Genomic DNA, 25,914 nt, shown 5'->3' with positions numbered 1-25,914 from the left:
CCTAATCACTAATAAGATCCTAAGATTTATAGCTAGAAAGACTTAGCACTCATTTGATAGAGAAGGAAATCGGCCCAAAGATCTTACATTCCTCCAAGTTACATATGCAGTAATGGTATGGCTATCCTTTCCACCATCCCATCCCACTCAGATGCTGGCTCTTCATCACAGAGTTGGTGTGTCAGTGGGCACATAGTAAATGGTTCAGTGCCCACATATCGGGAATCACTGATTTCTTCAGAATAGAAAACCCCCTCCAGAAACCTAGTTCAAAACCTGCAATTTACTGAAAAAGTTCTAGTTACATAGAAATGAAATAAACTGCTTAAGGCTGCACAGATAGAAAGTATCAGAAGATTTGAACCCAGCTATTCCTGACTTCAAGCCCAATATTTTACCCATCTTAACTTTTTTGTGTCACAGACCCCTTTGGGAATGTGGTAAAGCCTATGGATCCCTTAACATAATAATGTTTTTAAATGCATTAAGATACATTTTAAAATACATGAAATTATAAAGGAAATCAATTTTATCGAAGGACTACAAAATAATTTAAAACAAGGTCATAGATCCCTGGTTAAGAGCCCCCACACCAGACTATAAATGCTTGCATTTAGCAAATGGCCTTGAAGTTTCAGTCTTTCCCCTTAAGTCCCACTGGACTTGAAATCACTGCCCTTGGAAGCTTTGCCTTGGGGCCAGACTTCAGCAGAATGTGCCTGCCCTGCCATGCAGAGCTGCCTTCGCATAAGGAGTGGACTCAGGACTCCTAGTAATCTTCCAACAATCCAACAAATTTCCAATCTAACAAATTCAATTCACCAAACATTTATTAAGCATCTACTTTTAGTTAAACACTGGAGAATAGAGACAAAAAGATACAATCCATTGAGTTAAGGAACTTCTCCTCTTGGGGATGATAGGACAAATACATCGATGAGGAGATATAAAATCCCTTGGGTAGGGAACGAGTACTAGCAATAGAGAAAATCAGGGAAGCCTTCAACAATCTATCAGACTTTCAATCAACAATCATTTAAAGCAGAGGTGGGGAAGTCAATGTGTGGGCCATATAAGGACTTCAGAATCATTTGGTAAAGCCCTGCCAAGGCAATCCCAGCCAATGATGAGCTGAAAGTTAGGTACAACAACCTCCCACTGCTTAAGATTTTTTTAAGTTAATAATTTTGTATGGCCAGCAAATGATGTAATAAATATCCAGAAAAAAAGATTACACACACACACACACACACACACACACACACACACACACACACACACACTCATTTAAGAACTTGTTCCAGTCATTGGGCTAATATTCTAGGGATCGAAGACAAAAAAACCTCAAGGAGATAAAATCCTCATGAATACCTGATCTAGGAAGGGAACTGACCTTAGAGTCAGGAAGACTTAGTCCTGCTTCTAATATTGTCAGTAGGCTTTTGAAGGAAAAAGCTCTAATAACTGTGGGGCAGGAGGGGAACCGAAAAGGGGAACCTCCTATAGAAGCTGAGAGTTGAGCTACATCTTAATGGAAATCAAGAATTCTAAAAGGCAAAAGTGAGGAGGGAGAGAATTCCAGGCATGAAGGACAATTAGTGACAATTAGTGAAGGCAGAAGATGGAGTGTCATGTTGGAGGAAAAGAAAGTGGTTGAGACAGAAGCCTTGAAGATAAGATTTGTGAGAAGCAAAGATCAGAAGGAAGTGTACTGTAGACATGGATTTGTATGAATGCAAGAAGGCAGGAAATGGAATGTTGAGTCGAGGGGAAAGCAATTGGGCTACGATGGAATTTTATGGAAAAAGGCAAGTTTTATATCTGGACCTGAATAAGGTTCAAACACATCCTCTATTACTCTCTTTATTCATCAGATAGGTAACCATAGATAGCTGGGAAGTTGCCATTTACCTAAAATGTTTCCAAAAGGTGATGGTTAGTTCAATGACTCAGACTGCCAAAGCTGGGGGGGGAGGGAAAGAACAGCCTTATAACAGAGAATGATGGCCAGAGCTGAGAGAAAACTTAAAGCTTCTTTAGCTCAGGCTAAAATTGACAGAGCAACTCTTGGGTGATCTAAGATCCCTTTATGGAAGGATAGTTTTTAAAGCATAAAGTAAAAATTACAGGATTAACAAAAGAAGCAGTTTATTAAAATGCAGTACAAAATATGGTTAATATTGTAAAAATATTTTTAAAAGACAAAGCATAACAAAATATGCAATAAAATAAAATACAAAGATGCAAAATAATTTTTAAAAATATATTTACACTCCCTGAAATCTATTCACAGATATCCCTTCCATGGAGCCTTTCATTTTACAGATGAGAAAAAAAAAGTGATTAGTCTAAGATCAGGCAATAAATTAATGGTGGATCCATGACCAGAACTAAATTTTCCTGATGCCCAGGCTAGAGCCCTTCTCACTGAACTTGAGCAGTCACTGGAACCCATAGCTCTGGCTTGCTATCCACAGTGCTATTTTAGCTCCCATAGAAACCTTTCAGGGCAACATTTGGGCATTTTCTGATGCATAGCTAATGGAATCCCCCAAACTCACTTCACTCTCACCACATTTTCTATCCTTCATCAATCACCTACCCAGATAGAACCATAAAGACTCCACTCCAAAGATTATGACTGTGGGATTCCCTCATATCTGTAGGACACATCCTACCTACTCCTTAGACCCAATTCTTTTCCCCATCTTCTATTTTTCCCTTCCCTCCCCTCTCTACCCTTCAATCCTCCCTTCCTTAGTCTGGGCCTCCTAATAGTTCTGAAAACAGAAGACATTTGGCTATAATTTTCTGCTGGTCTCTGGAAGTGGGAGCTGTTTTCCGAAATGAACTGAACTGAATCCAAATGACCCTGAATTTCCCCTCTCATTACCCCCTCGAGTCAGGTCCTTCCTATCTGAAAGATGGAAGAGTGTAATAAAATCCCCTGAGGTCAACAGGCTGCCCCCAATCCCCATAACCAGATTGGCTCCCATGATTCATCTGATTAAAACTGGGGAACACTAATTCCCCAGAGGCCAGGGACACCTGAGCAGTTGAAAATAGAGACTATCGGATGTTCTACAAATAGCTGGACAGCTCCCACACATACCTTCTGTATTCTAAAAAAGGGCAGGGAAGAAGAGAAGGAGAGGGGAAAAGGCAAATCACTTTTTTTCTGGAGACAGCATGATGCAGTAGAAAGAATGCTAGTTTATTTAAAGGTCAATAATACAAGCTCCTTGAGGGCAGGAACTGTTTCATTTTTGCCAGGCACAATGTATGGCATATAGTAAGCATCTAATAAATGTTTGTAGATAGATAGATCTGGGTCCAACTCTCAAATGCAAGTCTCTTTACTTACTTATAAAATAGATATAATCTTCATGTTAATCTATATAATATATAATCTATAATACTTAATCAAATAGATATTTGAACCTAATTCACAGAATCGTTATCATCAGCTGTAAGATGGTGGCTAGAAATCTGGCCTCAGAAGGAAGGCAGCATTCACATCCTCCCTTTGACAGATACTAGCAAATCACTTAACTTTTCAATACTAGAAACAATTCTCTATGACTAAAATTTGCAGGGGACTTGCCAAGCTGCATTGGTAAAGGGAATTTTCTCTTCTCTATATCTATGACATCATAGGTTCCTGCGATCTCAGGTCCTAGCCCTATTATTATTATTATTATTATCATTTATTCTTTGCAAGTGAAAAAAAAACTTCTGGAAATTTAGCCAGAGACAGGTCTCTCCTGGACTTGAAGTTGGGAGGAGAGCCCTGGTTATTCTTCTTAATCATAGAATTTAGAGCTAATCCAATTCCCTCTAATTTTCCAGATATAGAAACTGATGCCTAGAAAATTTAAGTATATATTACTTAAGATCATACAACTAGAAAGCCACAGGCAGAATTAAAACTCAGGTCCCTTGATTCCAATTCTAGTTCTTTGTACTCTCCAATGTTAATTTTACCTTCAAAAGACACATAGGGTATTTATCCTTCTACCCTTCTCCTTGCCCTTATGCCATCTTCCCTCCAAAGAAAAAGTCACTAAAACAAAATGGCAGCTGCCCCCAATCATCTCTGCCATAGTAAAACTCCCATCAGTCAGATTCCAATAAAGGCCAAATCACTAGATTGGTTATTTGTGTTCTTTACAAAGCAACCAAAAAATCATCATTGAGTATGCAATTTCTATGTGAAAAGCCCTGTGGGTAGGACTGTGAGGGAAAAAGTAATAGGGAATCATTCTATAGACTCTTAATTGGTCTTACTAGACTATAAGCTCCCCGAAAGCAGGAAATGTATATATTACCTAATGTTCTGTCTTCCCAATTGCCTGGCAAAGGGTTGGGAGCACAGTAAATGCTTAATAATTTTTTAAAGTTTAGCTCAACATAAGAAAAATCATCCCAGAAAAGTATGCAGGTTCCTATAGAAGGTAATGGGATCCCACAAACTATAAGTTTCCAAAAATAGGTACCAGTTAGGCTAGAGAGCTGTGAGCTGCCCCTGGCACTGAGATTCAGTGACTCCATCAAAGGAATTGAGAAGCATCAGTGCAGAAAGACTCCTATGTAATGGGCTGAGGCTTGAGTTGATGCACTGAGGTCCCAAGCACATGAGGCTAAATAGTAATTGGACCATACTCTATTAATATATAAGCTTGGAGAAAGAATGGCCCCCACCCACTCTTTGTGCAAGTCCTGATGTGTTGTATAGGAAATGACGATTTTGGTGGGTGGAGACAGGGGAGTGGAAAAGGGAAGGGGAAGGAGAGACTTTTGGGATTGCCATTGCGACAACCTTTCTGTTTGTTATGGTACAGTGGATGGAGCTTTGGGCTTGGAGCCAGAGAAGGACCTGAGTTCAAATCCAGCCTCAGACACTTAACAATTCCTGGTGGTGTGACCATGGGCAAGTCACTTAACCCCAACTGCCTCAGCAAAAGCAAAAAGAAGAAGAGAAACAAACAGAAAGGTTGTCACAATGGCAATCCCAAAAGTCTCTCCTTCCCCTTCCCTTTTCCACTCCCCTGCCTCCACCCACCAAAATCGTCATTTCCTATACAACACATCAGGACTTGCACAAAGAGTGGGTGGGGGCCATTCGTTCTCCAAGCTTATATATTAATAGAATATGGTCCAATTACTATTTAGCCTCATGTGCTTGGGACCTCAGTGCATCAACTCAAGCCTCAGCCCATTACACTCCTAGATTCAAAATTTGGGTTTGAATCTTAGCTTTGCCACTTATTCCCTAAGTGATTTAGAATGAGTCACTTAACTGTCATGACCTCAGTTTCCTTAACTGTAAAAAGGAGGAGTTGTCTTAGATGGCCTCTGAGATCTCTTCCAAATCCAAATTTGTAAATAAAATTGGTGGCTCATCTTATCTTTTGAGTTTTTTGATGTCTTTTTTGGCCATTGATAAATTATTCTTTTTATAATAGGTGTTCATCTTCCAAAATACATGCAAAGATAGTTTTCACCATTTACCCTTGCAAATTTTTCTCCTTCCCCAACTTTCCCCTTCCCTAGATAGCAAGTAATCCAATATAGATTAAACATGTTCAATTCTTCTAAACATATTTCTACCGTTATCATGCTGCACAAGAAAAATCAGATCAAAAAGAAGAAGAAAAATGAGAAAATAAAAAGCAAGCAAGCAAACAACAACAAAAAGGTGAAAATACTATATTGTGATCCACATTCTGTCCCGATAGTCCTCTTTCTGGATGCAAATAGTTCTCTCCACCACAAGTCTGTCAGAATTGGCCTGAATCACCTCGTTGTTGAGAAGAGATGCCTTTTATTTTGATTTTGTTATATTGCTCTCCTTCCATTGAGCCCTCCTTTATAACAAGACAAAAATATTTAAGCAAAACCAGCCAACATGTACTATGTCTGAAACATTGTAGCATTCCACAGTTAAAAACTTCCCTTCCCCACTTCTCCAATGAAAGGCAGTATATATCCTTATGTCTTCCCTGAAGTCAAGAATACTTGCTATAGTGACCAAATGGTCAGTTTTCATATTATGGTATTCACTGTGAACTCTTTTCTCTTCAGAAGCCATCTGCCAGTGGCTGGGGATCTACTTCTGACCAGCAGAATAGATCCCTTCAAGTGAGAGGATGATATCGATACAAGGAGACTTACAGGCAGTTGCATTTTCTGACCTTTTCCCTCTTTCCTCTTGCCTTCAATTTATTTCATTCCCAATCCACAAACTGATGCATCAGTAAAGGCTGATTTGCAATTCCTTCAAGTGTGTTATGATTCACAACAACTGTGGGCTTACAAAGCACTGACCAGCCCCTTAATGGTACAATCCCCTTTAACCTTTTACAGGCTTTCTGGGTTTTACATTTAGGTGTGGTCCTTAATACTTTTCCTGATTCTTTCATATTATGGTATTCATTGTGTAGACTCTTTTTCTTTCATATTATGGTATTTATTGTGTAGACTCTTTTACTGGTTCTGCTCACTTCTCTCTGCATCATGTCACATAAGTTTTCCCATGTCTCTCTAACATTCCTAATATTGTGCATTTCTTACTAATAAAAATCTATTATATTCATATATCATAATTTGTTCAGTCATTTCCAGGAAATAGATATCCACTTTATTTCAATTTTGCTACTCTAAAAAAGAGTGTTATTACAAATATCTTAGTGTGTTGTGTATATGTGTATGATATGTATGTGTATAAAACACACAATATATATAATGGGTATTATATATATATACAAATACATGCATATATGTTATAGATACATACATATATATGTGTATAAATGCATATATATACACCAAGATATATATAGAGAAAATGTTTCTATCTCTGATCTCTTTGTAAAAACTAAAATATCATTTTCCATACTAGAGATTTCAGGCCCAAAGAATATGAATAGTTTAGGCATTTTTCTCAAATAATTCAAAATTGTTTTCTATAAAGACTAGAATTTCATTTCACAATCAGTGGCTTTGATTAGAGAAGAATTGTAAAGAGGTGATTGCTTTAGGGCCTGGGCTTAGTAATGGCCATTTTCAGATAGCCATCTCTGTTTTCTTTTCTTTCTTTCTATCCTTTCTTTCTTTATTCATTCCTTTCTTTCTGTCTTCCTTTCTTTCCTTTCCTAACTCCCTTCCTTTCTTTATTCTTTCCTTTTCTTTCTCTCCCTCTTTCTTTATTTCCTTCTTTCCTTATCTTTCTTTCTTCCTATCTTCTTTTCATTTTTTCTTCTCTCCCATATTAGAAATTCATGGGCTACCCTGTTATACTACTGATTGGCAGAGAGGCTTTGACCTACTCCATGCCTGATCTCTTTAGGCAACCTAGTGATTCTATAGCCCTGGCTCAACATATTTCTTCTAGACTCAGTTCAGCTCCCTGATCATCTTAGCTCACTATAGCTTAGAACTCTTAAGCTCATAAACCTATACTCCCCAAGAGCTGAAATTTCAGAGCTGTGCTACCATGCTCAGGCTTTGCCTGTTTTCTGCAGTATTCTCTGTGTTCCTAAAGGGAGCCAGTTCCAGAACAGGATCCTGAGTCCTAAGAAATATCCTACAAAGATTCTGAGACCCAAAGTCCTGGGTATCTGATCCCCCTCCTAAATCTGACCCTTTCCCATCTAATATTTACCTATAGACATGCTGAAGACCTTGGAGGAAACATTCAGGCATAATAGAAAAAGTCCCCAAATCTGTATCCATATCTGGCATTTACTGAGATTGTGATGTTGCCTGCATCTCTAAGATATACTTTCCTTCTTTGTGAAATTCAATGACTTTTCCAAGGTCATAAGACCTGGTACAGTGGAAAGAGCATCAGTTCTGGAGATAAAGAGCCTGAGCTTGAGTCTCACCTTTATGGTCCTAATTTCCACATCCATAAAATGAGGGGATTGGGCAAAATGGCTTTCAAAATTCCTTTTAGCCCTTGTTCTATTGTCCTGTACAATCACAATTGTACAAAGACCCTTCCAGCTCTCAGTTCTGTGAGAAAGGACAAAGGTGAATAAACCAGTCTCATTCATTTCGGGGTCAACTAAAGACCAAGAGTTTGTTCTGGAGCATTTCCTTAAAAAAGTCCTTCCTCTGTTGAAATGGGGAGAGACCTTGTTAGAATGTTCATGGTTTCTACAAATAATTATCGTAGAACACATTTCGATAAGAGCTTAATGCAGTTGAAATGGCACTTTCTTATACACATTCCCATAAAGTATGTAGTACAAATATTATATCCATTTTATTGAAGTAAAAAATAAGATCTTGAAAGGGGAAGTGACTTACAGCTAAACTATAGAAATCAAACTGAGATTTTTGAACTCTAAACCCAGTGATTTACAGTTAATAAATCAATTAGCATTTATTAAGCTCTTACTATGTGCCAGGCATTGTGCTAAGCACTGGGGATATAAAAGAATGTGAACATTCGACTCCTGGCTTCACTGTCTCTGAGATCACATCTAAAATATGCTATTTTGTCAGACCCCAAATAGGGAAAAATATTCAAAACAAGGGGATGAGGGTGATCAAATCCCTCCTGAAGCATTCTGTCCAGTTGTGAGTGTCAGGTCATAGGAAGGATTAGAAAAGCTGGAGGGCATTAGGGAGGAATGGGACTCCTCATGTTCTATGAGGAAATAGTTGGGAAAACCGGGGGCATTTAGCCTAGAGTAGAGGAGATTTAATGTGTACAAGAACACTGTCTTTAGTTTCTGAAGAGTTGTCAGGTAGAAGAAGGGCTCATTTTGATCCAGAGGTCAAAACTACTAATAATACTATAAAACCACCTTACTATGGGCCAAATCCCAGACTGAGAGGCCAAATCACAATTACCTCATTTGATACTTATAACAACCCTGAAAGTAGATGCTATTATTTATCATCCCCACTTTGTAGTTGAGGGAACTGAGGCAGACATAGCTGAACTGACTTGCCCAAGTTCACACAACTAAATATCTGAAGCCACATTTGAATCCAGATCTTCCTGATTCCAGGACTCTATCCACTGTATCATCTACTTACCTAACAGGTAGAAGTTACAAGAAGGCAGATTTTGCTTCCCAACAGTTACAGCTGTGCAACAATGTAGACAACTGATCTGAGAGATAGTGAGCTCCCTGGATTACAAATCTTAAGACATAGGCTGAGTGAGCTGGAGCTCCTGGATTTCTTACATCATTCAGGCAATTAGGTTAGAGGCCAGATGAAATTTAAGATCCTTTCTTCTTTTAAAAAAAATTAATTTTTTCATCTTTTGATTACTTAAAAATTTAGGCACATATTTAACCTATATTATTTGCTATCCAGAGGAGAGAGGAGAGGGGAGAGAGAGAGGGCAGAAGAAAAATTTGGAACATGAGGTTTTGCAGGGGTGAATGTTAAAAACAATATTTACATGTATTTGGAAAAATAAAAAGGTATTATAAAAATAAAAATAGGATTTGTTACTTAAAAATAAAATATAAAAAAATTAACTTAAGATCTTTTCCAGCTCTGAATGGCTATGATCCTGTGTTTACTGAACAATGAGAGAGGCAGGTTTGTGGGATATAGGACAGAAATGAAAGGAGATAGGAATTGGGATCCCTACTTCAGAAGCCTTTATCTAAACAGATAAACATAAGAAGTGAAAAATAACTTAGAAAATAGAATGTTACAGATGGAATGGATTTTAAAGACCATCCAGACCAAGTATCTCATATAGGAGGCAGCCAGGTGGTTCAGGAATTAGAGTATTGGAGGACTTGAGGTCAAATTTGAGATCAATTACTTTAGATCTATGTGACCTTTGGCCACGTCACATTATTTTTGTCTCCCTGTTTCCTCACTTGTAAAATGGGAATGATAATGATGACTCCCACCTCCCCAGGTTGTTTGTGGGCATCAGATGAGACAAAATGTAAAGCATATTGTCTGGCACAAAATAGGTGCTATATAAATGTTAGCTAATAGCTATATAGTATACACAGAGAGAGGCAGAAAACCAGAGACAGAGAGGAACATAAAGACAGACAAAGACAGAGAAAGAGAGACAGAAGGTATATATACACATATATGGATATACACACATATAGGAGAGAAAAAGAGAGAATATAGTATGGAAATACTAGCTATTATTATTTTATAATGAAAGCCCAGAGAGAAGATGCACATGTTGTCCAAATTCACATTATCAATTAGGGAAGAATTTAAATTTAGTCCTGACTCTGAGTTCAGAGTGACTTCTATTTTTTAATTTTTTATTTGTATTTATTCATTACCTTCTTACATGTGTATATGTTACTTCTCCTTGTAGAATAAAAGGTCCTTAAAGGCAGGAACTGTTTTGTTTTAAAAAAACAAGTTATTTTTGTATCCCCAGGATTCAGAACAGTAGGTCCTTTATAAATATGTGTGGATTGATTGATTAATATACCATTCTACCTTCTCTTCCAGAAACTCCCTTACATAACTTTGAGAGAATACAGGAGGAAGGGAGATGATTTTTCTCCTCTTCCTATGAGGAAGATATTTCTTTCTTTTCTCTGTCAGAGCACATTCCCAGGTGTAAAGGGGAGAGCCATCTCAACAACCAGCCAAGGTTAAACAGACAATAGCTGGTACATAATTTATGTGTCTGTCTTTGCAACACATCAATTATGAGTATTCCACACACTTTGATATGGGCTGGGTCTTATGCAGGTTGAAATACAGTGTGTGTATAAAAACTCCAAGAAGCACTCTTCCAATGATGCATTTGCATTATTCCCTACAGTTTTGAGGACAGCTACTTTCTAACCCTGAAAATTTCTCTGTGTGTCTCTGTCTCTCTCTGTCTCTCTCTTTGTCTTTCTCTCTCTTTCTTTCTCTTTGTCTTTCTCTCTCTCTCTCTCTCACACACACACACATATACACACACAAACAAATTTGAGGGTGTAAGCAAATTTAACAATATATATGTATGCATACATATATGGTTATATATACAAATCTACATATACATAAATACCAGCACATATCTATATAATATTTATACAGATAATATATAATATATAATGTTATATTTAATTGTATGTGTATTATTAGAATCACAGAACACAAAATGTCAGAATTGGAAGGAGACACAGAAAGAGAGAGTCCAACTCTTGTCATTTTGCCCAAGAGAAAAGAGGCTTTAAAAGGCTCAATGAATTGCTCAGAGCCACATAAGTAGTAAGCTGCAGGGTGAGATCTGATTTCAAAGCCAGTGTTTTCACTACACTACTTCCCCATCTAACAAATGGGATTAATAGTACTTTATATGGTGCTAATGTCATAAATGAAAAGAACACTGGACTAGTAATCAGAAGACCTGAGGTCTAGTCCCAAAGTTGCTATTGATTTATTTTGTGTCTTTGGGACAAGTTATTTCCCCTACCTACTCTATCTGGGCCTCAATAAAAAAAGTAGGTTGGACAAGTTGATATTTATCTAACATCCTTTTCAGCACTGATATTTTATGTCCTATGCGCTAAGTTTCCTATGTGTTCTGGGTTCTAATATGTTGTGTTCTAAGGTCCTTCCCAGCCAGGAACATGCTGAAGCCAGCTCTAATCAGCTTATAAAACCCATTATTAAATTATCAATGAGCATTTATACTTCCAAAATTAGCAATCACCGCAATTCAGTGCTTGAGTTATTGTTTTGTTGATTTCTAGACCTTAGTGTTAATAATGCAGATTAAAGTTAAAAGTAGATTGCAATCTTTTTTTTCTTAATAGCTTTTCACCCAGAAATTTTGTGCAACCCCAGATAAATAGGCATATAAAACATATATACACATCAAACATTTATTGATAATAATTTTTATTTAGCACTTTTGATTAGAGAAATTAAAATTAAGACAATTCTGTGAGAGTTCACCTTTATACCTCTCAGATTGGTTAAGAGGATAGGAAAATATAATGATAAATGTTAGAGGGGATATGGGAAAACTGGGACACTCATACATTGTGGATGGAGTTATGAAATGATCCAACCATTTTAGAGAGCAATTAGGAACTATGCCCAAAGGGCTATAAAATTGTGCATACCCTTTAATACAGTAGTGTCTCTATTGGGTCTGTATTACAAAAAGATCATAAAAAAGGGGAAAGCACCCACATGTGCAAAAATGTTTGTAGCAGCCCTTTTTGTAGTGACAAGGAACTGGAACCTGAGTGGATGTCCATCAACTGGGGAATGGCTGAATAAGTTATAGTATATGAATGTTATGGAATATTATTGCTCTATAAGAAATGATCAGTGGGCTGATTTCAGAAAGGCCTGGAGAGATTTACATGAACTGATATTACATGAAGTGAGTAGAATTAAGAGAGCATTGAACATGGCAACAACAAGATTATGTGATGATCAACTGTGATGGGCTTGGTTCGTTTCAACAGTGAGGTGATTCAGGTCAATTCCAAAAGTCTTGTGATGGAGAGAGTTATCTGCATCCAGAAGAAGGAATATGGGGACCACACACATAGTATTTTCACCTTTTATTGTTGTTGTTGTTTGCTTGCTTGTTTTTTTCTTTCTCATTTTTTCCCTTTTGATCTGGGTTTTTCTTGTGGAGCATGCAAGGATGAAGGTTGAAAACATTTGCATATATTTGAAAAATGAAAAATTATTAGTATAAAAAATAAAGGCATGGATTTCAAAAATAATAATTTTATTTGATTTTATTTATTTTAGCAATTATTTGTTTATTTGGTGGTTTTAATAATTTATTAATCATAATTTTGTGACCTTTATATTCATTTATCCAACCGACTACAATTCACAGTTTAAGAAGCCTTGATTAACATACTGTTGTCTCCATTGTATAGATTAGGAAATTTGTTCCTTGTTGGGTTCAGTGACTTGGCTATAATCCTGGGGCTAGTAAGGGAATTAAATTACAAACTAAAGTTCCTGATTCCAAATGCCAAATTCTATATCCTATACCATATTGGCTTTCTATAGTGAAAATAACCTGGAGACCATGAAGTGAGATGATACAAAGATCTAGTTCCATGGGACAAAACTAGACATATGATCTCATTGGTATGATGAATGGCTGGAGTGAGGAAATTCCCTCCATTAATACTAGGCAGAATCTTCTCTGAAATTGAGAATCATATATAGTTGACCAGATCATACAGCCTATATATGTTATAAGCAGAATTCTTATCCAAATCTTCCTGGATTTGAAGCCAGTTCTAATATAGGGCTTTTTATAACCTCATGGACCATATAATCCATGGAATTTTCTTGGCAAAGTTACTGGAGTAACTGCCATTTCTTTCTCCAATGTATTAAGACAAACAGAGTTAAGTAACTTGCCCAGGATCACACAGCTAATAAGTGTCTGAGGATGGATTTGAATTCAGCTCTTCATGACTCTAGAACTAGCACTCTCTCCCTTGATCTATCTAGCTGCCTCCAGTTAGAAAGTAGAGACTTAAGTTCTATATGACACTATGCAAGACTCAGTTTCTTTATCTATAAAGAAGGAATAATAATAGCACCTACCTCACAGAATTGTTGTGATGATTAAATGAAATAATATACATAAACCACTTAGCAAACCTTAAAGTTCTATATAAATTCTAGCCTTATCATTATCTTCTGCTATGTTACATATAAAACACTTTGCAAACCTTAGAGTTCTACTTAAATTCTAGACTGATTATTATCTTTTGCTATATCACATTGCCTCTCAATACAAATATACAAGTATAAAATAACTTTCCTGTTACTATTACTATTATTATTGACTAAATCCAGCTCTCTTCTCTTCACAGATCTTGGCCATCATCTCCATTATGTTCATTGTCCTCTCAACCATTGCCTTGTCGCTCAATACACTTCCCGAGCTCCAGAGCCTGGACGAGTTTGGACAGAGTACGGACAACCCCCAGCTGGCCCACGTGGAGGCTGTGTGCATTGCCTGGTTCACTATGGAATACCTCCTTCGGTTCCTGTCCTCGCCCAAGAAGTGGAAGTTCTTCAAGGGCCCCCTCAATGCTATTGACTTGCTGGCCATTTTGCCCTACTATGTCACCATTTTCCTAACCGAGTCCAACAAGAGCGTGCTGCAATTTCAGAATGTGCGCAGGGTTGTGCAAATCTTCCGAATCATGAGAATCCTCCGGATCCTCAAGCTGGCGCGACACTCCACTGGCCTGCAGTCTTTGGGGTTCACCCTTAGGCGCAGTTACAATGAGCTCGGCTTGCTGATTCTCTTCCTGGCCATGGGTATCATGATCTTCTCCAGCCTGGTTTTCTTTGCCGAAAAGGATGAGGACGACACGAAATTCAAAAGCATCCCGGCCTCCTTCTGGTGGGCCACAATCACCATGACCACGGTGGGCTATGGAGACATCTACCCCAAGACCCTCTTGGGTAAAATCGTAGGGGGGTTATGCTGCATTGCAGGGGTCTTGGTGATCGCCCTTCCCATCCCCATCATTGTCAACAATTTCTCCGAGTTCTACAAGGAGCAGAAGAGACAAGAAAAAGCCATCAAACGCCGGGAAGCCCTGGAGAGAGCCAAGAGAAATGGCAGCATTGTTTCCATGAACATGAAGGACGCTTTTGCTCGAAGCATAGAGATGATGGACATTGTAGTAGAAAAGAACGGGGAGACCCTAGGGAAGAAGGACAAGGTCCAAGATAACCACTTGTCTCCTAGCAAGTGGAAGTGGACAAAGAGGACCCTGTCTGAAACCAGCTCCAGTAAGTCCTTTGAAACAAAAGAGCAGGGCTCCCCAGAGAAGGCCAGGTCGTCCTGCAGCCCCCAGCACCTGAACGTCCAGCAGCTGGAAGACATGTACAACAAGATGGCCAAGACTCAGTCGCAGCCAAACCTCAACACCAAGGACTCGGCTCAACAGGGCAAACACCAGGAAGAGCTCGAGATGGACAGCCTCCCTGGCCCCGTAGTGCCCCTCCTACCGACGCGCACTGAAGGGGTGATCGACATGCGCAGCATGTCCAGCATCGACAGCTTCATCAGCTGCGCCACGGACTTCCCGGAGTCCAGCAGGTTCTCCCACAGCCCTTTGGCGTCTCTCTCTAGCAAGGCGAGCGGGCCCGTGGCCCAGGAGCTTGGCTGGCGGGGCCCTCCCGACTCGGGCGGGAGCAGGCTGTCGGACTCCAACCCGACCCCCGACGGCAGCCAGAACTCCAGCTTCTTTATCGAGAGCCCCAAGAGCTCCATGAAGACAAACAATCCTTTGAAACTGCGGTCGCTGAAAGTCAATTTCATGGAAGGGGACCAAAGCTCCCCCTTGCCCATGGGCAGCATCTTGGGGCTGTATCCAGATCCTCTGAGGAGCCGGGGCGGTGCCTCTGCCCCTGGCCTTGAGAGCGCCCTACTCGCGGATCGATCCTTGCTAAGCCCGGAGTCCTCCGTCTACACCACAGCAAGTGCCAGGACCCCCACCAAATCCCCAGAGAAGCACGCAGCCATAGCATTCAACTTCCACGATGCCGGCATCCATCAGTACATTGATGCAGACACTGACGATGAGGGGCAGCTGCTCTACAGCGTGGACTCCAGTCCCCCCAAGAGCCTTCACAGCAACACCAGTCCAAAGTACAGCCTCACCACCAGTGGGTTCCTCCGGCACAGGGACAGTGTGCACAGGACGGACAAGAACCACCAGGAGCTCTCCCCTTTGCCCACCTCGCCCAAGTTTCTAGGGCAGAACTGTGTTTATTCCATGGAAACATTGACTGGAAAGAACCAGAGAAGTCAAGAAAAGGGCAAACTAGATAATCACATATCCCCAGAGGTCCACGTGCTGCCAGGGGGTGGAGGTCAGGGAAGCACCAAGGATCCGAGCATCTGAAAAGCCCTAGATTAGGAGACCCGATGGCACGTTCCCGGGGGTGCTGCCCGCTCCCTCACCACTGAGCTTTTCTGCATGAACTTTACAAATGAAACAAGTCACTTGTTTCTAAATAAAACAGAGAATGAAGTATATCCAAGGAAATGCCCAGAGCAGCCACGCAAGTCCCGCTCTGGAAGGATTATCTACGGAACTTCCCAGGTCGCAGTACACCTGTCAGAGTGAGGCTGGCCCGCTACACTATCTCCTTGGATCTCTCCTGTTACATTCTTCTGTGGAGGGCTGGGTACAAGGTCCACAGCAGTCCCAGTTTCCCCCTCCCTCCCCAGACTCTCTTCTCCCCCTACCTTTGTACCCTGTACCTCCATCAGTTCACTCAAACGTTCCAGCCTTGGATGGGGATGCCTCCATCCCTCCCAGGGAAGAAAAGAGCAGGGTACAGGAGCAAACTCAAGGGAAAGGAAGGGACGGGGGAGGACGAGCCCGGTCAGCGGCCCCAAACACTGGGCATACTCCTCTGCCTCTCCGCTGGAGACAGCGTTTCAAGGGAGCAGGAGATGCTTACATTATGGGAATGTGAGCAATGGTACGAGCCAAGGTTCTGGCCTGAAAAACTTATTGCAGACCCTTCATCTACTTCAATATTCTATAGAAACCTGAGCTTTTGTTTTGAGGTCAAAGCAGGGTGAGTTGCACCACTTGTATCTGATTTAAATTGACTCCTTACCTTCTGGGAAGGGGTTGGTAACTCTGACATTTACCCAGTGCAGTGAATTTGGGCACCAATAGAATGTTGTGGGAGAAAACGAGAATATTTTTGGAGATTTAGCTAGCCTAGAATCAAAAAGATAATACAAGTGTTAGATATGCAAAAGAAATACCATAAGCAAAGAGACCACCAGTGAGCCACAACGAAACCTAATTGATTTAAAACAGAAAAAAACTGCAAAATTCAAAAGGAAACTGAGCCCCCACTTGCAACGCCCAGTTTAGACTCTTCAATACATCCTTCCATGACAGGCTATAGCAACTATAAAGGGATTAACTTTTGTTTCTGCGATATTCACGCTAAAAAACAAAAAAAAAAAACAAAGACAAAAAAAAATGCTATAAACAAAAAGCACTTTATGGTCTCTCAAAGGTGGGATCTACCAAGGACAGCATAAACATCTAGCACTTTAAAACAAGCACTATTTTCATGGGGGCCACCTGTCATGACTGGCAAGGTTGTCATTAAGACGTTGGTCACTGGTCCAGTTGGCCATGTGACCCGTGCACTGTTATCCCTCTGTGTTGTGTCTATGTCTGAGGGCTCACTCCCCCTTCCCCAGCCCCACGAAACTAACCTGTTAATCCCCATGAGTCTTAAGAGAAAAGGTTTCTAACACCCCAATAACAGTGCAGGTGACCTGGAAAATTAATCCTCGAGTCTACCTGTCCAAGGGACACCACTGCTGCACCGCTGAGGAAATCGGTCGAGAGTCTGGAATCAGGTGTCTCTGTTCCTTTCTTGTAAACTAGTCTTGGGTCTGTTTTCGGTGTAACTGTCTGTACATAATGCTGTGCTCTCATATTCCTGTGACCAGTGATGGCCAGGGCAGCCTGTACAGACAACAGCAATAAGTACACGTGTACATTGTCAGTGGTTGTAGTTCTCCTGTCCTTAGTACAATGACTTTCTATGCTGCATATACACCTGGCTCTCCTCCCACCTCAGCATGCTGGGGGAGATGAATTCTCACTGAGTCAGGGTGGGCTCTGCATGGGCTCTGTCCTTGCCAGGTGACAGAGAAAAGTAGCAACTGGAAGTACTTGCCAAGGTCTGTTCACAGTGCATGTGCAGCAAATGCAAGTGTACTTAGAAGAATTGCTGCAAAGTATTCCCGGTTTCCTTCTGTTGGCCTGGGAATGTAGCACACTCTATGGCAACTATTCACCAAGGGGGCTTTCTCTGGCAAGGTGACTGGGGTGGCCTATTTGCCTGTGAGAGGCAATGGGAAGTAGTCCAAAACAACGTCCGCCGTTCTTAGCATCTTCTCTTTGTTTGGGTCGCCATTCATGTTCGTCATCAGCACAAATGTGAAAATTCAGGGAAAAAAATAGCTTTTTTTTTTACATATATTATATATGTATATATATAAAAAGTAAATAGTAGTGATTTCCAATTGAGAAACTTTTAGAGCTGATGCTATTCTATTATGTTTTAAAAAAAATGACATTGCATATTTTACATATCAGGAAAGTGAACACATTTAAATATAGCCATATACCAAGGGAACTCACCAACCCTAGTTTAAATTGATGCATCTTATTTGCAGGTGATGTTGACAAGAGGTGTCTAGATCAGTAATATGTCAAGTTTTGGTTTGGTTTTTAAAACTGAAATCAATTGGTGCAACTCTCCTTGTAACCAAAGGCCCAGTCTGCCTTGTGTGGTCACTTAGGACTTAACCCTTAGCTCGCCTATTTCGTCTCACTTTAAAGTAGCATTTTGAGTCACTTTTGAAGGATGAATTCAGAAGTATCCTTAAAAAAAAACCTACCTTTTGTGGCATCAGAGCCAAAACCCTATAGATTTCTTATAGAAACAGAATCACGGAGACCCAGCATATACTATGCTTGAAGAATGTTTTGATTTCTTTTTATTTTTCACTTTTGTGTGTATGTATTATGGGAAATGTAGCTCTTACCGTGCTCCCAGTTCAAAATAAAAACATAACAAATCCAAATTTTTTAATTATGTGGATGTTATGTGTGTGCACATACAGTCTTGTACTTAGGTACACATATGTACATATACACTGGGAAATCTACATAAATGTTACTAAACGGTGAGACTCAAATGTCCTTGGTAGAGAAAAAGCACTGATTTGGATCCATAGAGTGCTTCCCTCCTTGCCCTCCTTTCCAATCCTATAGGTATCTCAAGAAAAAGGCTGTTCAAAAGTTCCCATTATATTATTTTTCCTGGAGCTGACAAAAAGCAAGTGGAAGAAAAATAAGACATCTACAAACCCCAGGTGGTGGTTTGTACAGCTATGAATAGAGGTGGGCAGAGATGGGTACAGGTGACCCCAGGGTTCCCTTCTCTTTGGGCAATCAATTCAGCAAAACTCACCTGTCAAACAGACCCGAACTTCCACCATTCATCACTAAGGGAGCAAGTAAAGGCAGCTTCTATGCCTCCTCATACATTTAGGGATGATAAAAATCAAAAAGGAATTTTTTTCAAAAGGGCCAGAACAGATCATATCAATAAGAACATGCACAGGTCATTCCCATCACCAATCCCCATCCAATTTGTTGAAATGATGGCATATCCTAATGACTAATTTATTTTCATCCACTCATGGATCCCAAACCAACAACTGGATTCTGTGACATAACCTTGGCCAACTCAGTCAAATACTGGCCAGTTGGTCATCCCAGTGCCACACTCCAGAGACAAAACTGTGGCCAGTTGTGGATAGAGTGCTAACCCTGGGAGGAGATGGTTTCTTGAACTTTTAAGCTTTGAACAAAGAAGAACGGTACTTCCCGGCAGTAGATTTCTCAGTGCCTTTTTCTCTTAGGAATTTCATCTAAGCACACTTAAAGGGGAAAAGGAACACAAAAGAAGGAGGAAGAAAAAAAAAAAAGATACATTTGTTCCTGTGACTCCCACTTTCCTAGAAGAGTTAGGGAATTAAGAATTCAGAAGAAGAAAAAAAAAAAGATTCCCTTTTGACTGGTGCAGTCAACCCCTGGGAATCACAGGCAATGCAACTTCTTTGAACTATCAACACATCCTATGGGTATCTTTGGTGACTCTAAGCCTTCTCTTCCCTTGCAGCTAATAAGGTACCTGTTTATAAGGAGCAAAACAAAACAGTATTCTCTTCTGTAAAATTGTAATGTACTGTTAATATTTGTATCTATTGTATATTTCTGTGTTGGCTGAAATTATGGCTGGTACAATTTCTAGTTGATGAACAGCGGGTAATTTAAGACTTAAAACCAACCAGGTCACTAAAGCCAGGTTCTCTCTTTCCTCTCTCTGCCACCAAGTTTCACATCACATTATCAAAGAAATTTAAACAAGAACTTGAGAAAATAACAAAACTCTGGAATCTGGTCCAGAATAGCAGGACCACTGTGCTGAGGGACTCTGGTCAATAGATTCAAGTGGCCACACAAGTGAGAGGAGAAGAAAGCGTTACCATCCATAGACATCCTGCCAGAATTGACCAAGTAAAACTAGAGGTTTCCCTTCTTCAGAAGTTTCTAAACCTCTCAAGTCCTTGTGCTAAGGAAACCAAAACTAACCTCACACAACCATAGAATGTTTTGGATGACCCCGGTCAGGGAGAAGATGGCTTTAATTAGTTCCTGCAAAGGTACAAAAGTTGGAATTACCTCGGTGTTTACCTTTATGCTGGCCCTTTAAGTATCTGATGTATGAAAATGCCACAAGACTTTCGTGCATCTCAGAATAGTCTATTTTTCTGTTCAGATAAATATATATATGTATTTTTAGCAAATTTATAATAGGGAAATTGAGTCAAATTTCTTCTTTTGTATTACAGAATAATATATTAGGAGACTTATTTATGGTCATTTCTATATCTGATTTCTTCTGGTCTTTTTATTTTATTCCTCCCTTCCTTGGTTTTTGTTGCTCCAAGGGGAGTGGGGGGTGGGGGTAGGGAAGGGTGCAGAAAATCCCATCCAAGGTTTTGGTGTCTGACTCCTTTGTGGAAATGTCTGCCAACTGTCTGGTATTGTCATTTCGCATAACCTGTCTCTATGTTGTTCCTGTTTAGGCTCATAAAGCAGGGACTGAAAGTGGAAGAGAAGGCAAGAAGGGAAAGAGGAAGGAAAGTATGATTTGTTGAATGCAATCCACCCAATCTGGAAATCTGGAAAGGCTGACCTGACCAGAGCTGTCCCTTCCAGAGATCCTGGATTTACCAGGACTTCTTAGAACCAAAATTCTCTTCCCATTCAAATCTCAGTCACCCTTTTATGTTCTAAAGTTCCTTTTAGCCCCAAACTGACTTTTCTCAGCCAGTCTGCGGCCCCACTACCCAATTCTACAACATTACCAAATACAGTGGAAAGTTATCAGTGTTTTCAGGATGAAGGTCCTCCACTGGCCCGTATCTCGATACATCATCCAAGACCAACATGCCTCACCCACACCTGGAAAGGGAAACTACTTCCCAGGATGTGCTGAGTAAACTTCCTTTCCTTGAAGACTGCCCAGAAATGTAGCAAAATGGATATGGACATAGTGCCACTGTGTCTTCATACCCTCATTGTCCACTTGATTTTTCCACTAAGCTTGTCCAGGGGTACCGCTCCAGTCTCTCTCAGGGCAGAGAGCTTTTCTCTGTGAAATGATTACAATCAGAATTCACACTTCTATAGCACTTTATGAGGAACTGTACTCACAAAACCCTCCGAGGCATGTGATTTGAAAGTTATTTTCCACATTTTTATGGTGAGGAAACTGAGGTTTAAAAAGCTATTTAGTAGAAGAACGGGGATTAGAATGCTGTTCTTCTGAGTCTATGTTATAATGTACCACACTTATGTCTCAATGACAAGGGATGGGAGTGGTTATTATGTGTCAGGTCTTGGGGCTAAAAGTTTCTCTGGCCCTCTTCTTATTTAAAAGTATCTCTAGACTATCTGAATTTTCTTGGCTGATTTCTATCAGTGGTAATATACAATAGTCTACATTGTATGTGGATATATACTGTATGTATGTAGGGACTTGAACCAAACTGTGAATGAGAAACTGGAATGGGTCATAATAATTCTGAACCCTGAATGGAACAATAAATTTCAGTTTCCATAGTGAGTAGTGAATTGAACCAAAGATCTTTCCCAAGCAAATTCTAGTCAACCAGTTGAGACAGTCTATTGTACCATCTCTTACAGTGGTAGGAAGAGCACTATACCAGAAACCAGGAGAACAAAATTCTGCCACTCTCTTTTCCTCTCTGAGTCTCAGTTTTCTTCTCTGTAAAATGAGGAGATTTGATTCAATGATCTATAAGGTTCCTTGCAGCTCTGGTATTCTATATTCTAAGGTTTCTTCCAACTTTGAAATTCTATGTTCAATTTGTTAAGGTTCTTTTCAGCTCTGAAATTTTGTGTTTTGTGTTGTAAGTTCCCTTCCTGCTCTGACATTCTGTGTTCTGTGGGCTAAGTTCCCTTCCAACAATGACAATCATTATGTTCTGAGGTTCCTTGCTGCTCTGACATTCTATGTTCTGAGGTCTCTTCTAATTCTGACATTTTATGTTCTAAAGTCTCTTTCAGCTCTGACTTCGCTTTGAGTCCAGAACTATTGAACCAATACAACATAGAGACATCCAAAACCTTTTCTCAGAGAAATTCCAGCTTTACATACAAGCACCTACGTAAATATTTGGTTGTAATCCCAGACTCCACTTGCTTAAGAAATTTCTCCAAAGTTCCCCAAATGTCAACTTGAACCAGGACTGGTTTTTAGAATGGTCCCAGTATAAAATGACCATACACACACAGTATCTTCTCCCTTTCAAGGAGGGCCAAGTCTTATTGATGTAAGACCAAAGAACCTCTACTTAGTGGCCTGGGAATGACAGAACAAAGCTTTAGAACTTTCTGGTTCCAAAGTTTTGTATTTGGTTCAAAGTTATAAGGTTTATTTAGGGGGTAGGTCTTATATTCTGGGAATTGATCAAATTCTATTTCCTATTTTCAAGCATATCTTACATGTATGTGAGATGTTGAAAGAGTCAGGAAAAGATCTTGTTCTCTGCCTTCTCAAAGTTTTATTAAAGAGACATGGAATAATGGAAAGAGGTCTGAATATGAAATCAAAAGGACTTGGGCTTGAATACAACTCTTAATTTTGTACAAGAAGCTTTCTAATTGGGGGCCTCAGTTTAGACAGCCTTTCACATCCTTTGCATATCTCTTATTCTATGTTTAAAGGCAATTCCCATGTCTACATCTTTCTCTGAACTTATGTCATTGTGGACAACTTGAGAACAGGGAAAGGGAGAGCTGGAGTATTGGGCATTATAGTTCCTTTCTCTCTGGGTTCTAGAACATAGCACACCTTCCAGACCAATGCCTTATTTGGTTCCAGGTACCAAACTGAATTTTTTTGACCAGACAACTTGTAATATCCCCCATCTCTGAGTCCCTTAGAATATTTCTGAACTGGTATAAAGGCTGAGGCTGGTGCTGTTTCCATTGCATCTAAGTAGAGAGGACTCCTTCTCTAAAGCTCCTAGAATAGGACAAGACCTAACAGAAGCTCACTTCCTTCTATCAAGTTTTTTGTCTGTAGTATTGTTGGTGGCTTACATCTAAGCCCTACTATAATGAAGATTGTATTCCACAGGAAACCAGACCAGGGGTTCCTAACCTGAACTGCATGGACACTTAATGATTCATGGATAGATTTCAGAAGATCTGTGAGTCTGGATGTAAAAAATATTTATCTTTATTTTCATTAAACCTATAATTAAAATTTAACATTTCCTCCAATTATTTAAAAACATGATACTAAGAAAGGATCCATGAGCTTTACTAAAAGTCCAAAAGGAGTCAAATCTTACACAAAAAAAGTTAAGAACTCCTGGAATAGACCAACACTCCTGGATTTTTCCTCTGTATATCCAGCTAGAACGAAAACTTCCAAAATTCCAGCTAAGTCAGTGTCTAGAAACAACACATTTCAGTGTCTGCTTTTTAAGATAACACCTGCAACTATTGACCATTACCACTTCTTATTTGTAATAATAATTATGATAATCATGTTTCAGTAGTGCTTAAAGGTGTATAAAGTGTTTACCTCCAACAGCTCTGTGAGGTACATAGTAAAAATATTACTGTCCCTATATGAGGAAACTGAGGTGAAATGACTTGTCCAGAATGACAGAGCTAGTAAATCAGAGGCAGCCAAAAATAGGTTTATTCTGACTCCATTCTATTCTTTCCATTATGTCAGTGCTCCTAGAATCCCTCGTGTCTATATTAGGAACCTACAAGGATCTTTCACTTCGAGGACCCTGAATGTTTGATAGCACAGGACAGGATAACCATCAAAGGGAACACAGATGGAGTTTGGAAGGAAGAGAAGTAAATGTCTCCAGAGTCACTGGGGTTCTCATTAGAAACCTCAGAACAAAGCTTTAGAACTTTTCCAGAATTCCAAAATTTGGCATTTGATCTCAAGTTGTTATTCTAAGTTCTCTTTGAAACGTAGCAGGTAATTCTGAAGTCCTTAGGAGTTGGAGAAAAACCACCCCAGAATGAGTCTCTGCTACATAGAAATCATCCTAATCTTTAGCCAGCCTATTTAGATTCTGCACTTGTTCAGAAGAACACTAAGTCAGGTTAGCATCAGGGGAACTCTAACCCCACATGAATTTGCTCAGCAACAAAACCAGGCTGGGAACTGGTATTCCCTCCCCCTACAACATTCACCATCTCCCCAGAGTATGTTTTGCTCATAGTGGACGCTTGAATAATATTTTAGAGCTCAAACAAATGAAACTTGACCTTAGTTGGACTAGTGACCACTAGGAAAGGAAGGGAGTATGTGGGGAGGGACTATGTCACTCCCTGATGCCCTTGAGTCAAGTTATCTGAAGGGCTTGATTCCTGACTCAAATTGGAACCAAGGCAATGCAGGACCTTCAAGTGGAAGGGGCAGGAGTGGCAGCAACCAGCTGCTGTGGGGGGAGTGAATGATTCAAGGGCTGTACTTATTGGGAAACCAAAAAGGGCTTGTCTCAGCCTCTGTCCTTTCTTTCTGGCCTCCCATATCCAGCTCCCACTTTGTGTACAAGCACTCAGACTGCACACACAGACATATTCCCCAAGGGAGAAGGATTTCAAATAAGGGAAAACTAGAGTTTTAATATTCCCCACCCTCAAGAAAAAAGGGTACCCTGTTCCTAGCCTCAGAAATCAGATGCAGAAAGCCCACTGAGGAAAACAGTAAAAATCATGGTTTCACAAAGTTCTTTCTTCACAATCAGAACTCACAGGCAGTTCAAGTCTCATGGTCCTCATTTTACAGATGAGAAAAGGGAAGGTCAGAGATAAAAACTGACTCCCAGGATAATATTCTTCTTGTAACTACTCTGCAATCCACTAATTCTTCCCCCTCCCCCCCAAAAAAAGCAAAAGAAGAAGGGAACCTCTGAGCCTCAAACTGGAAAACCTTTTTGCGTAAATGGGAGGTTCAGCCATAGGTACAGGATAGCCAGCTGATCGGCCAACTGCCCTGTTCTTCCTATGAAATGAGTGGTCCTTCTTCCCATCCCATGCTGATTGCGTCACATGAGCCTTTCTCCTCCACTGGGCAAGCGTACCTCAGTCTCCTATCTCTCACCCGAGGGCTACTGGGTTATTTTTGCCTCCTAAGCCATCCAATGCCACTCTGACTGGGACAGGGAGTAAGCCACTGACATTAGCCATATTGATGAGAGCACTTGGTCTCTGTTTTCTTTGGGCAACATCCATCTAGTCCTTCTTCATTCCAAGTTTACTGACCTCTCCAATCATTTCCGTAAAGGGAAAAACAAATGTCACACATACTCACACACACAGAGGAAAAGAAACTCGATGTCTTTATATGCATGTAGTGAGATGAAACTGTGATCATTGTGTGACATTCAGATACTGTACTTATTGTCTTGTAAATTGTGTCCAAATGTCTAAGGGTTTTCAAGCAATGGTCCCTTACTGCAATCTGCAGAATTAAATAAAAAGGTATGGAGAAAATGGTCTTGATCTACTTTGGTTTGTTCTTAATGGTGCAGGGGTTGGCAAGCTTTAAAACAGAGTTTTCAAAATTTCTTTTGCCATGGAACACTCCTATACTGGAAATATTCTGACCAGAAAAAGGGGTAGAGATAGGATATGGTGGCCCCTCTCAGATAAACAATGGAAATCCATGTAAGTATGGTATTTTTAAGGTTCATGAATTATCTCATTGAATCCTGGTGACAATCTGGTGAGGTGAGTGATGTAATTATTCCCCCATTCCATA

At 40.0% G+C, this 25,914-nt stretch overlaps 1 protein-coding gene across 1 annotated transcript in view; it reads left to right on the top strand.

Moving 5' to 3' along the window:
• KCNB1 (potassium voltage-gated channel subfamily B member 1) overlaps positions 1-25,646 on the top strand; it is a 130,852-nt gene extending 105,206 nt beyond the window's left edge. The window contains exon 3 of the mRNA XM_051976558.1: positions 13,818-25,646. Coding sequence (XP_051832518.1) covers positions 13,818-15,869 — 2,052 coding nt within the window. The 3' untranslated portion in view covers positions 15,870-25,646. The remainder of the gene's footprint in view (positions 1-13,817) is intronic.
• Positions 25,647-25,914: the final 268 nt, after the last annotated feature.

The sequence above is a fragment of the Antechinus flavipes genome, chromosome 2 (genome assembly GCF_016432865.1).
Source record: "Antechinus flavipes isolate AdamAnt ecotype Samford, QLD, Australia chromosome 2, AdamAnt_v2, whole genome shotgun sequence".
Classification (NCBI taxonomy): domain Eukaryota; kingdom Metazoa; phylum Chordata; class Mammalia; order Dasyuromorphia; family Dasyuridae; genus Antechinus; species Antechinus flavipes.
The sequence above is the reverse complement of the archived record's forward strand: the minus strand, read 5'-3'. Positions and strand labels throughout refer to the sequence as shown.